At 48.8% G+C, this 13,847-nt stretch overlaps 1 protein-coding gene across 2 annotated transcripts in view; it reads right to left on the minus strand.

Annotated features, from left to right (window-relative positions):
• Window positions 1–1,423, minus strand: part of ADAMTSL1 (ADAMTS like 1) — a 485,290-nt gene extending 483,867 nt beyond the window's left edge. The window contains exon 1 of one of the 2 annotated variants that reach the window (XM_080987684.1): window positions 1,153–1,423. In XM_080987684.1, the coding sequence (XP_080843810.1) occupies window positions 1,153–1,260 (108 nt within the window). In that variant the 5' untranslated portion in view covers window positions 1,261–1,423. The remainder of the gene's footprint in view (window positions 1–1,152) is intronic. The other variant, XM_080987682.1, reaches the window with a different exon arrangement.
• Between the last annotated feature and the right edge of the window lie 12,424 nt (window positions 1,424–13,847).

Consider the following 13,847-nt stretch of genomic DNA (forward strand, 5'->3'; position numbering starts at 1 on the left):
TGGGAGCCTACACAACACAAAACACTGTTGCTGTATGTAGGTTTTATTATATTTGTTTTTTATCTTACATGTTGGAAATGTACACCCAGTTTTTTTCCTTTAAATTTTTTGGGGCCCCCCAAGAGAGAGGGGTCCTAAGCTATAGCTTGTTTAGCTTATAGGTAAATCAGGCACAGGGATGCAGGTGGTGCTAGGGACGCAGGTGGTGCTGTGGGTTAAACCACTGAGCTTAGGACTTGCCGATCAGAAGGTCGGCGGTTTGAATCCCCGCGACGGAGTGAGCTCCCGTTGCTCGGTCCCTGCTCCTGCCAACCTAGCGGTTCAAAAGCACGTCAAAGTGCAAGTAGATAAATAGGTACCGCTCCAGCGGGAAGGTAAACGGCATTTCCGTGCGCTGCTCTGGTTTGCCAGAAGCGGCTTAGTCATGCTGGTCACATGAACCGGAAGCTGTACGCCGGCTCCCTCAGCCAGTAAAGCGAGATGAGCGCCGCAGCCCCAGAGTCGGCCACGAGTGGACCTAATGGTCAGGTGTCCCTTTACCTTTACCTTTACCTAAGCTACTGAAGGTAATAGGGCCCTTTCTATGTCCAGCTGTCCTTTGTCAACAACAATTTGTCGCTGTTTTTTGTGTTGAATATATGCTATATGGTAATTTATGGACCTAATAGGTATCTAAAGCCATTTGCACATAACAAATAGGAGCCTTCACAACACAAAACACTGTTGCTGTATGTAGGTTTTATTGTATTTGTTTTTTATCTTATATGTTGGAAATGTATATCCAGGTTTTTTTTCCCTTTAAATTTTTTTGGGGGCCCCAAGAGAGTGGGGTCCTAAGCTATAGCTTATTTAGCTTATACGTAAATCAGGCACTGATCAGTAGCAAGCAAGCAAGCAAGGAAAGTTACAGGCAAGAAACGCATCCCGGCCCCTCTTACTTACACAGAGACGTCTTTCCCGAAAGCTCACCCGTGCGCGCAGGAGCCTCTGCTGGCCTCAGGCAACCCCTGCTCCGCGCCCGCCCGCATCCACACGTGCGTGTCCACCTGTCGTTCGCCCGACAGGGGGCTCCCCGCGCTAACAACCGAGCCGAGGGGAGAAACAGAGGGAGAGGAGGAGGAGGAGAGGGAGACGGGACGCGGCTTCTCTTACCTGGGGAGCCGAGCACAGGAGCCACAAGCTGACGGAGAAGAACACGGGCGCGGCGACTAAACTCCAGGCGCGCTGCTGCCGCTGCTGCCGCCCCGCCGGCGCTGCCATGGCCCTCGTCCTCCTCAGCTCCGAGGGCGGGAAAAACAAAGTGCGCGAGGAGGAGGAGGAGGAGGCGCGCAAGCTCCGCGCCCGGCTCGGTCGCCCCCCTCTCGTCCGCTCCGCCTCCCGCTTAATCCCTCCTGCAGAGGCTCGCCCCGTCGGCGGCTTCTCGCTTCGCAGCCAGGCGTCCCCGGGGAGCTCCGCGACGGGGCGCTTGCTTGCTTGAGCGGGACATGGGCGAAGGGGGCGAGCGAAACGGAGGAGCTCGGCGGGGCAGGAGCGGGTGGCGGGGCCGCGGCTGCTGCTGCTGCTCCTCCTCCCTCCTCCCTTCCTCGGTGGACGGCTGAGGGGAGCCGCCGGACCGCGGCGGGGCTGCTTTCGACGCCGGCTTCTCCGCCTCAGGGTTTCAGGCGCCGGGCTCCCTCGAGGCACTTGGCTCCTCAATTTGTGAGGGGTTTTCGCCGAGCGGGCGGGCGGGCTGGCGTCGGTGTGGGGAGAAGGGCCTCGCCCTACCTTCCCCGCCTTAAAGAGACACCGCTGCTTTCCCCTGAGGGGATTCCTCGGCGCGCCGGACCCGCCGGGGGCGTCCGCACAAGCGCGCGCCCACTTCGCCAAGTCGGAACCGGAGCGCAGCCGGCGGGCGCCTCGACGCGCGCGCAGAAGCGCAGGCTCAGGCGGCGATCCTGCGCGCGTCGTCTATCCTAGCAGAAGAGCCACGCATTGCGCTGGGTTTTCCTGGATGGTGCAGGATCAGACCGCACGTGCACAGCACGGGCATTGGGGGCTACTTCACCCAAGCGCAACCCGAATGCATGCCACCTTAGCTGACAGCCCCGTGATTTTGAAATACTAAATGTTACACGGGGTTGCCATATTTTGAAGAACCAAAAAAGGAGGACGCGCTAATCGACTTCTACCTTTGACTATGCATCGCTGTGACAACTCCATCCCTGAAAAAAGGGGGACGTGTCCTGGAAAAAGAGGACATATGGCAAGCCTAGTTCTGGCAAAATACAAGACGGGGAGGGGCGGTTGGAAGGCGATTTTTCCCCCCATCTAGTGATGAAGTGACTTCAAAGCAATTAACTGGAGCCAACCCTTAGGGGCCGAGATACCTTCGCTCCCCTCCCCCCATTAAAAAATTGAGGGCGCCAGGGCCTCCCAAAGTTGATGTGCATCACCATTCAAATAGTGTGCATGCACCGTGTCATGTGCTCGATTATGCAGGGAGGGCTTATCTGCCCCACCCAATATTTTATTCAATGCTACTCAGAAGTCCCACCTTAGGCTGGATCTATACAGATACGGAAAAAACGCTATTAAAAACGCTATAGGAGAAGGAAGAAGCTTCCAAGGCAATCTGCCATTGACTTTGGATTCTGCCCTACAGCACCACCTGGGGTGACATTTTTAGAACGGGTTTATAATGTTATAAATTGACCTGTGTAGCTGAGTCATAGATAGATGTGACAGCATGGCTGCCATATGTCCAGATTTTCCCGGACATTACCAGGATTTCAAAAGCGGAATTGATGTCTGGGGCAGAGGGCAATTTCCACAAGGTGACGCTTTGTCCTGGATCTTAGGCAAGTCAGTTTTGGTGGTTTCCTTTATAAAAGTAATAATAAGAATAATAATTTATTATTTATACCCTGCCCATCTGGCTGGGCTTCCCCAGCCACTCTGGGCAGCTTCCAACAAAATATTAAAATACAGTAATGCATCAAACATTAAAAGCTTCCCTAAACAGGGCTGCCTTCAGATGTCTTCTAAAAGTTTGGTAGTTGTTGTTCTCTTTGACATCTGGTGGGAGGGCATTCCACAAGGCAGGTGCCACTACCAAAAAGGTTCCCTGTAACCTCACTTCTCACAGTGAGGGAACCGCCAGAAGGCCCTCAGCGCTGGACCTCAGTGTCTGGGTAGAACAATGGGGGTGGAGACGCTCCTTCAGATATACTGGACTGAAAAAGCTCAACAACTTTCGGGGTAACCTGGTTTATACTTTTTGAAATACGACGACCCTATGTGACAGGAAAAAATCACCTAATGGAAAACTGTGCATCAGATAGCTCTTAAAGGCACAACAGCAGAAAACTATAGCTCTTGTTAAGTAGTACCTGCCACTAATTATTTTTTTCTAGATTCATTCCCCCCACCTCACACCTTATCCCAATCCTGTATGGATCACCCCCACACCAACATCACCCATCAGTATGATGCACAGAGAGGTAGTGATAGCAAAGCCGGCCCACACATGAGGCAGGGTGAAGCAGCCGCCTCAGGTGGCGGAAATGCAAGAGGCGGCACCCCCTCGGGGGCCCCTCCCACCCCACCACTTCTGCTGCCACCAGAGAAGCAGCCCAGGCAAGGAAGGCATTGGCAGCTGCTGATCACCCAAGCGGCCCACCCGCCCCTCAGCGTTGCCCGTGGGGTGAGGGAAGACCAGAGGCAAAGGTCGCCAGAATGGCTCCCTCTCACCAGGTTTTGACAAGAGGGGGGGCATCATGGATGCCCTTGTAGCAGTGGCATGCGGGGGAATTTTTCATAGGGGAACAGTTGTCAGGAGTTCAGCCTACACTCAAGTAGGATCCTGGCAGAGACACATGCCCGACTGGCATGTTCCCTCCCTCCTGGTCGATCGTTCGGGAGCTTCGAAAGCTTTCTTCAACCCGAACATCACAGCAACAGATGCCAACCATAGAATCATAGAATCATAGAGTTGGAAGAGACCACAAGGGCCATCGAGTCCAACACCGGCACACTTAGGGATCTGCAGAGTTTGAGCAACTTGCGTGACAGACCTCAGCAACTCAGCATTTTGGCTAATCTACTTTATTTACATATAAACACACACGGAGCACTGCAACATGACTCCCTCTCTCTCAAGCATCAGACAGCAAAGAGAAAAAGAACAAAGGACAATAGTCCCACTTCACAGAACACAGTAACACAAACATCCTGTGTCTGTCACTTCCCACTATGTGGAGTCAAAACAGACATGTGATAGACAACAATCCCATGACTGCAATCATGGAGCCGGAATTCTAACAACAGTTAGGGCCGAAAGTGCCAGCTTGCAAGGGTGATTGGGAGGCGATGTTGCATGCACAGGAATCACACCTCCCTCCCTAAGCTGGGCAGAAGCTTCCCAGGCTTTGGGAATGATACTTTAATACTCTAATTTGTCAGGAACATTTAGAGGAGTGGCTAGCCTAATCCCCCTAGTCCACTAACTTCACGCTATTGCCTTATGGAGTTTGCCCCCCACCCTGGCCTGGTAGTAAAGTTTAGCAAAGGCTTTTGCCCTTTCAGAGCCTCACACCCCATTGTGGGGGTGGCAGCTGGACATTTTGCCTCAGGTACCAAAACATCTTGGGCTGCCCCTGAGTTATAGCATAACAATTTATACACAGGGAAAATGAGAATCCTCACAGTAGAGTCCAAAGTAATATCACATTTTGCAAGCAAGGGCAGCCTCGTTTATTCAGAAATTCTTTGGGAGCATTGATACTTCACAACAACTGTGACTTCAGAGGAAGAGAAGCGTTGTTTAAGGAAGAGACATCTTACTGATTTGGATGTTAGATTTTCAGATAAAGAATGAACAATGGGCGTTGTCATCTTTGGTATGCTGGTAAATGCATTACCAATGCATCAAACATGACCTTGTCTGACATTCAGTATGAAAATAGCTTATTTTTCCATACTGCGTAGTGAAAACTAGACTATATATTTTAATATGAAGGCACCAATCCCAAGAATGCTTGCCTGTGAGTAAGTGCCATTGTGCTTTACATGAGAAAGCAAACATTGGAATGGATTGTCTTGGTGCTGATAGTCACACAGAATGTCAGCCGTTTTCTACAGGTCATGATCCAGTAACTGCAGCCTAGCACAGAAAGAAGGCAGGTCTAGTTTTCCTTGTATGGAGCTAGAGAGTGGTGCAAAAAGTTTCACCTGCTTAATTCTGAGTTTCAGGCTGCTGCTAAAGGCACAGAAGCGAGATTTTTTTAATAAAAAGAAGAAAAATGAATTAAAAAGGCTAGATCTTAAAAACAAAACAAAAAAACCTTTTGATTCACAGCTTTAAAAGCTTTTGGCTTGCATATAAAGCCAGACATCTGTTAATGAGAAAGTTGCAAGACACATTTCTAACAATCAAATAGGAATATCAACCTGGACACGTTTGTGTTGGCAGCCTGTGAAAGATTCGGCTTGGATCCCCAAAGCCTCTTGCAAAACCGCAAGAAAATGTATTATTATTATTATTACACACATTTCTCAGCTCCCATCATGAGTATATGTGCACACTCCCTTAGCATCTGGGCATATAGTATTTACATACTTGGATTATCTGTGGAAAATGCACACCTCGCTGAGGAGCCAAATACATCATATGGGAATCCTAAATAAAACTATATGGTGATTAAGCAGCATGTATGCCGGCTGAAGATGGTCATCATAGCTCTCTTCATCTTTTCTGCATTATGTCAACCACTGCAGGGGCATTCTACCTCCCCCCTGCAGAGGTGGTTTTTTAATGCTTAACATTAACTTCTAGGAGTGATTCAGGGATAAGGAGTGGATAGGATTTATACCACATTTAATCCAATAAGTATTTGCCTTCTGTTGTGCATATGATGAAATCTGACCAAGTAAAATACACCCTCCAGATATGTGTTCATCGAATAAAGAAATTGCTACACGCCCCCTCTGTACACACACAAAAGCAAACAAACTTGGGCTGGCTGCAGATATAAACATTCTGCCTTACAGTTTCTTGTTTCTTCTCTCTCTCTCTATATATATATAGATATTATGCAGCTGAAAAAACTCTATAGCCGTAGAATGATGTGTTTTGGGATGCCACTGATATAGCACAACCCAAAGAGGAACTTTTTGCCCCATGATTTCAGAAACAAAGAGTTTAATCCCACCTAAAGACAGGATCCAATGTTGTCATCTGATGACCAGATGCACAAGGCAGATTTGCAGCCCTGAGCAACGTTGACTCTAATTGAAATTGAAATACTTTATTGTCACTTGTACGACTTGTAGACAGTGAGATTACACGAGCACCTCCCACTCAGCTCTCTTAGTCTTAATTCCCTCATTTACTGATGCACACCCACGAAACAAACAGTGGTTGACATAATGCAGAAAAGATGAAGAGAGCAAATGATTCAGCAGAGGAAACACAGCCCAGAATAACTAAGGAGATAGTACAAGAATACTTGGCTAGTTTAGATGTATTCAAGTCTCCAGGGCCAGATGAACTGCATCCAAGAGTATTAAAAGAACTGGCAGATGTGATCTCAGAACCACTGGCAGTCATCTTTGAGAATTCCTGGAGAACAGGCGAAGTCCCAGCAGACTGGAGGAGGGCAAATGTTGTCCCTATTTTCAAAAAGGGGGAAAGAGAGGACCCAAATAATTACCGCCCAGTCAGTCTGACATCAATACCAGGGAAGATTCTGGAGCAGATCATTAAGCAAACAGTCTGTGAGCACCTAGAAAGGAATGCTGTGATCACCAATAGTCAGCATGGATTTCTGAAAAATAAGTCATGTCAGACTAACCTGATCTCGTTTTTTGACAGAATTACAAGCCTGGTAGATGAAGGGAACGCAGTGGATGTAGCCTACCTTGATTTCAGCAAGGCATTTGACAAGGTGCCCCATGATATTCTTGTAAAGAAGCTGGTAAAATGCGGTCTTGACTATGCTACCACTCAGTGGATTTGTAACTGGCTGACTGACCGAACCCAAAGGGTGCTCATCAATGGTTCCTCTTCATCCTGGAGAAGAGTGACTAGTGGGGTGCCACAGGGTTCTGTCTTGGTCTTATTCAACATCTTTATCAACGACTTGGATGTTGGACTCAAGGGCATCCTGATCAAATTTGCAGATGACACTAAACTGGGAGGGGTGGCTAACACCCCAGAGGACAGGATCACACTTCAAAACGACCTTGACAGATTAGAGAACTGGGCCAAAACAAACAAGATGAATTTTAACAGGGAGAAATGTAAAGTATTGCACTTGGGCAAAAAAATGAGAGGCACAAATACAAGATGATGGGGGACACCTGGCTTGAGAGCAGTACATGTGAAAAGGATCTAGGAGTCTTGGTTGACCACAAACTTGACATGAGCCAACAGTGTGACGCGGCAGCTAAAAAAGCCAATGCAATTCTGGGCTGCATCAATAGGAGTATAGCATCTAGATCAAGGGAAGTAATAGTGCCACTGTATTCTGCCCTGGTCAGACCTCACCTGGAGTACTGTGTCCAGTTCTGGGCACCACAGTTCAAGAAGGACACTGACAAACTGGAACGTGTCCAGAGGAGGGCAACCAAAATGGTCAAAGGCCTGGAAACGATGCCTTATGAGGAACGGCTAAGGGAGCTGGGCATGTTTAGCCTGGAGAAGAGGAGGTTAAGGGGTGATATGATAGCCATGTTCAAATATATAAAAGGATGTCACATAGAGGAGGGAGAAAGGTTGTTTTCTGCTGCTCCAGAGAAGCGGACATGGAGCAATGGATCCAAACTACAAGAAAGAAGATTCCACCTAAACATTAGGAAGAACTTCCTGACAGTAAGAGCTGTTCGACAGTGGAATTTGCTGCCAAGGAGTGTGGTGGAGTCTCCTTCTTTGGAGGTCTTTAAGCAGAGGCTTGACAACCATATGTCAGGAGTGCTCTGATGGTGTTTCCTGCTTGGCAGGGGGTTGGACTCGATGGCCCTTGTGGTCTCTTCCAGCTCTATGATTCTATGATTCTATGATTCTATGAAACCCAAAAGTCAGTTGCCCTGTTGTTATCCTTTCATTCAGCAGCCTAACAGCCTACGAATAGAAACTGTTCTTTACCCTGTTGGTGCGACTAATCATGCTTCTATATCTTCTGACCGAGGGCAGGAGATCAAGAAAGTGCCAACCAGTGTGTGAATCATCCCTGAGAATTTTCCTCACTCTCCTGAGGTAACATTCTTCCGCTATTTCATCCACCGGATTCACGGGACAGCCCATAATATCTTGTGCTGTATTTACACCCTCTGTAGGCACTTCTTATCTGTTGATGTCAAACCAGCGTACCACACTGTGATGCTTTTTATAGGGACCTCAAGGTCAGGATGCCCTCAATGGGTCCACTTCTTTATCACCACTGTTACCACCCATTCATTGGTTCTTTTCCGCTGAGGCCAATTTCCATGAGAAGCAGAGAGCAGGCTGCGAGTAAGCAAGCAGCAAAGGGCAAACAGGTAGTGGCAGAAAGAAGGAAGGGCTCTTTCTAAGTGAGCCCCTTGGCACAGTCTTTGTCAGTGGTGTCCCTGTGGCTCCTGCCTTGGAAGAGACTCAAGATGAACTCTGATAGAGGGAGGCATACAGAGGTCCTGGTGGAGAGGCGAGATGAATAACTGCAGAGGAGCAAATTGACCTGATGTAGGGTTGCTCAACCCCCTCCTTGCTCCTGTTTTTCCCCCATGTGTGAATTGGACTATCTCCCTTTCTGCCATCTCAATGGTCCATCCTGATATGGTCCTGAGAGCTTAACTGGCAGACTTTTTTGGGGGTGAGGCAGAATTTAGGATTTGGGTTAAATAACACGCGGGTAGCGCTGTGGGTTAAACCACAGAGCCTAGGACTTGCCGATCAGAAGGTCGGTGGTTCAAATCCCCGCGACGGGGTGAGCTCCCATTGCTCGGTCCCTGCTCCTGCCAACCTAGCAGTTCAAAAGCACGTCAAAGTGCAAGTAGATCAATAGGTACCGCTCTGGCGGGAAGGTAAACGGCATTTCTGTGTGCTGCTCTGGTTCGCCAGAAGCGGCTCAGTCATGCTGGCCACATGACCCGGAAGCTGTATGCCGGCTCCCTCGGCCAATAAAGCGAGATGAGCGCTGCAACCCCAGAGTCGGTCATGACTGGACCTAATGGTCAGGGGTCCCTTTACCTTAAACACATTGAAATGTCTTGTGTGCAGGGATGGGTGAATCTATCGCACTCTAGATGTTGAACTACATTTCCCATCATCCCTGGTCATTCTAGCTGTGGATCAAACAACTTCTGAAGAGCCACAGTTTCCCCATCCCTACTTTAGATAATAAGAAAAAAATACCTTACCAAGCAACACCTGATAATCCTGACCCAATATCTCCCAAATCTCCTAATTTTTTTTAGATTAAATGTTATTACTTTGTAGGACTTTGTCTAAATATTGTTGTTGGCCTGGCCCTTCTGCCTTTATCATTTGATAATTTGACCTTCCATTCGATTGATCTTGCCTTTATCAAGAGAGCTAGCGTGGTGTAGTGGTGAAGAGCAGTGGACTCGTAATCTGGTGAACTGGGTTCACTTCCCCACTCCTCCAGATGCAGCTGCTGGGTGACCTTGGGCTAGTCACACTTCTCTGAAGTCTCTCAGCCTCACTCACCTCACAGATAATAATTTAATAATTTATTATTTATACCCTGCCCATCTGGCTGAGTTTCCCCAGCCACTCTGGGCACCTCCCAATCGAGTGTTAAAAACAATACAGTATTAAATATTAAAAACTTCCCTATACAGGGCTGCCTTCAGATGTCTTCTAAATGTCAGATAGTTGCTTATTTCCTTGACATCTGATGGGAGGGCATTCCACAGGGCAGGCGCCACTACCGAGAAGGCCCTCTGTCTGTTTCCCTGTAACTTCACTTCTCGCAATGAGGGAACCAACAAAAGGCCCTCGACGCTGGATCTCAGTGTCTGGGCTGAATGATGGGGGTGGATATCCTTCAAGTATACTGGGCTGAGGCCGTTTAGGGCTTTAAGCGTTAGCACCAACACTTTGAATTGTGCTTGAAAACTTACTGGGAGCCAATGCAGTTCTCTCAGGACCGGTGTTATGTGGTCCCAGTGGCCACTCCCAGTCACCAGTCTAGCTGCCACATTCTGGATTAATTACAGTTTCCAAGTGTTTGTTATGGGGGAGGAAGGGAAAGGAGATTGTTAGCTGCTTTGAGACTCCTTAAAGGGAGTGAAAGGCAGGATATCAAACTCCTCCTCCTCTTCTTCTTCTAGAGACAACAAACTCAAGGTTATGCAACTAAGCATGGTTACTTACAACAAAATCATATGCCTGTTTACTCAGAAGTAAGTTCCTCCAGCACTGGGTTCAGGGGCACTTACTATCAAGTCAGTGGGGATGGAATTGCAGCCCGAATCAACTGAACATGTTCAGGATTTGGGTGTAAGGCTTGCATGGGGTGATGTGTGCTTTGCTGCCTGATTCCCATTCTTGACTTTTCAAGATCTGGGACATTCCTGGTCACGTCTATTCCAATGCTGCAGGAGTTACAATCTTTAGAATTGTGAGCCAGTAAATTTGAAGAAACAAAGCAGGATGTTTACATCTTCACCCAACCAACTATTTATTGGCTGTACTCACATCCCCTGGGACTATTTGGATATGCATGCATTTTCAAATGTTCATTTGCTAGTGTTTTCCCCTCCCCTTATGGCCACCAAACACCAGTTGAAATGAAATTGGAGTCTTTCCATTTGCTTCAGTGGGCGTTGGATCAGTTCTCTTGTGAGTAATGAAATGTGCAGGATTTGTAACTGAAATGGCACAAAAGTAGCTGAAAATAGCAGCTGTAAATTTCTATTTTGATTGAACATAACACAGATTTCTCTTTCTAGAAAGAAAAACAAAATCAACCTGCCGAATGTAACTTATGTTTAAAGTGTTATATTTATAAACTTGATGTTTATTGAAGAAGCCTATTGTGTTGCTTTTTTATAAAGACACAAGACAATAGAAATAAGATAGAAACGAATTACTAGCCTCCATTACAAATTAGACAAAATGTCTAATTGTATATAGATATACAGTGGACGCTCAGGTTGCAAACATGATCCGTGCGGGATGCATGTTCGTAATCCACAGCAGCACGTCTGCACATGCACGGGTTGCGATTCGGCGCTTCTGCACATGCGTGACCCCCGAAACCCGGAAGTAACCTATTCCAGTACTTCCGTGTTTCAGCGGGTCCACAACCCGAAAAAACGCAACCTGAAGTGTCTGTAACCCAAGGTATGGCTGTACACACTTTAAAGGTTTTGGGTTTGTTTGTTTTAAAAAACAACAATACCAGCCTGTCAAACTGAAAATGTGACAAAACTGTTTTTCATTATACATTAAAATGACTTAACAAGAAATAAGTTCACACTCTTTTATGGTGCTGGCTGGTGAATGTCTGCTCAGAAGCCCCATTAAGTTCCATGGCGCTTAGTTCCAGGAATGTGTGCATAGGATCAAAGCCCTAAGAAGTCTCAAGGAATTGGGTTTGTTTGTTTGTTTTTTAAAAAGGAATCCATATTTTGCATTTTATAGAAAACTGTTATGTACTGAGTTGAATAGGATCCAAACTGTAGCAGTCTGATTGGTCCTAGAACAATAGGATCCAAAAGGCAGCAGTCTGATTGGTCCTAGAACAATAGGATTCAGAATGCAGCAGTCTGATTGGTCCTAGAACAATGCAGCAGTATGATTGGTTGGCAGGAACCACCCAATCCTGCTCCAGATAGAAGTGAATCCACAACCTGATTGGCTTACAGTAGAATTCCAGAATTAGCCAATCATGTGCAGCCCATTGTGTAAATAATGTATATAAAGCAGATACTGTGAGGGGACATTTATTCATTCCTCCTCACCACTATGAGCTGAATAAAGAGCATGAAATCACTTTGCGACTCTGAGTATATTTCACTGGCGACGAGGATGGGATCCCGCTGAGCTGACTGCCACACACAGCACCGCAGCACCGCCAACTGCCGCACCGCTGCCTCGCACCGTGTATCCAGGCTTCAGCTCCGGGGCACAAGGAACTCAGAATGGCAGCCAACAGCAGCTTCTCGCCATTCAACCCAGCATCTGGAGACTGGGAAGCGTACGCCTCCCGTTTCACCTTCCTCCTAGAAGCCAAAGGGGTCACCGACGAAGAAGACGCCAAGAAGAGGGCGATATTCTTCAGCGTCTGCGGAGAGGAGACGTTTGAAATCGCCCGGGCTCTCCTTGCGCCTGAAGACGTCGCTACTGTTCCATACAAAACAATAATGGAACAGCTGAAGGGGCACTTTTCGCCGCAGCCCTCAGTGGTGGCTCGTCGAAATGCCTTCTACGCAAAGCGGCAAGCCCCTGGGGAAACCATAACTGGGTTTGTGACCTCTCTCCGCCAAGCCGCCCGGTTCTGCAACTTCTCAGAGCTGGAGAACATGCTTCGTGACCGCCTCGTCGGTGGCCTGAAGGATGAGAAGCTGCAACGGCGCCTCTACGCTAAGAAGGACCTAACGTTCCAGGTCGCTCTGGAGGAGGCCCTGGCAACAGAAGCTGCCGAGAGGTCGACCCAAGAGGCACGGCCGAGCCTGCCATCCCAACCGAGGGTCCACCATGAAGACCTCACCGACGACTCAGGATCCGACAGGGAGGAGGTGCACCGAGTACAGCAGCGCACTCAAGCAGCGCACAGACCACAGCTGCCTCGACGAGAAGGAGGGAACTGCGCAAGCTGCGGGGAGAGTCACGAGAGGAGGACCTGCCGTTTCCGCAACGCAGAGTGCAGGCAGTGCAGAAAATCGGGACACATCGCCCGGGTGTGTCGGGCTCGGCCCACCCGACACCAGGCATCAGATGACCAATCCAAGAGCCCCAGGTCCCGGGGCCCAACGCACCAAGGCAACTCGACGGAGCTCACGGACTTCCAGGTATACCAGTTGCCCCACCCCAACGTAGAGAAAATTTATGTAGAGGTACAGATAGAGGGGGCCCCATGCCGCATGGAGCTTGACACGGGTTCAACTCTATCCATAATCTCGGCAAGGACCTTAAGGAAACTGTGTCCCACTGGGGGTCCCAAACTCAGGCCGGCCCCATTCACCCTCCGGGACTTCCAGAAACGTAAGGTCCCCACAATGGGGGTGGGGACCTTCAGGGTGCAATACCGAGGGCGGACGCGGCAACTGGACTTGCTTGTGGTCAAGGGCCCCTACATTAGCTTACTGGGATTGGCATGGTTTGGACCACTGGGGCTAGCTGTCACCGGGGTGAACCACACTAGCTTACAAGTGGACGTGGACGCCATATGCAAGGAATTTCCAGGGGTTTTCGATGGGAAATTGGGACAGTATACGGGCCCCCCCATTGCGCTACAGCTTGACCCCGCAGTACGACCGGTCAGGCTCAAGGCCCGCCGGGTCCCGTTCGCCTTGAAACCCCGTATAGACGAGGAATTGGACCGACTCGTAGAGCAAGGAGTGCTGGAGCCGGTGCCTAATGCTCCCTGGGAAACCCCAATCGTCACACCCGTCAAGCCTAATGGTTCGGTCCGCATCTGCGCAGACTACAAATGTACCATAAACAAGGCCCTCACGGCCCACGCATACCCAGTGCCAGTGGTCAGCCATGTCCTTGCCACCCTGGCTGGGTCGAAAATTTTTGGCAAGCTGGACTTGGCCCAAGCATATCAACAGCTGCCAGTAGATGAGGCCACAGCAGAGGCACAGACGATTGTGACGCACAGAGGAGCGTTCAGGGTAAAGCGGCTGCAATTCGGTGTCAG

The sequence above is a fragment of the Podarcis pityusensis genome (genome assembly GCF_964106645.2).
Source record: "Podarcis pityusensis genome assembly, chromosome: 17".
NCBI lineage: Eukaryota > Metazoa > Chordata > Lepidosauria > Squamata > Lacertidae > Podarcis > Podarcis pityusensis.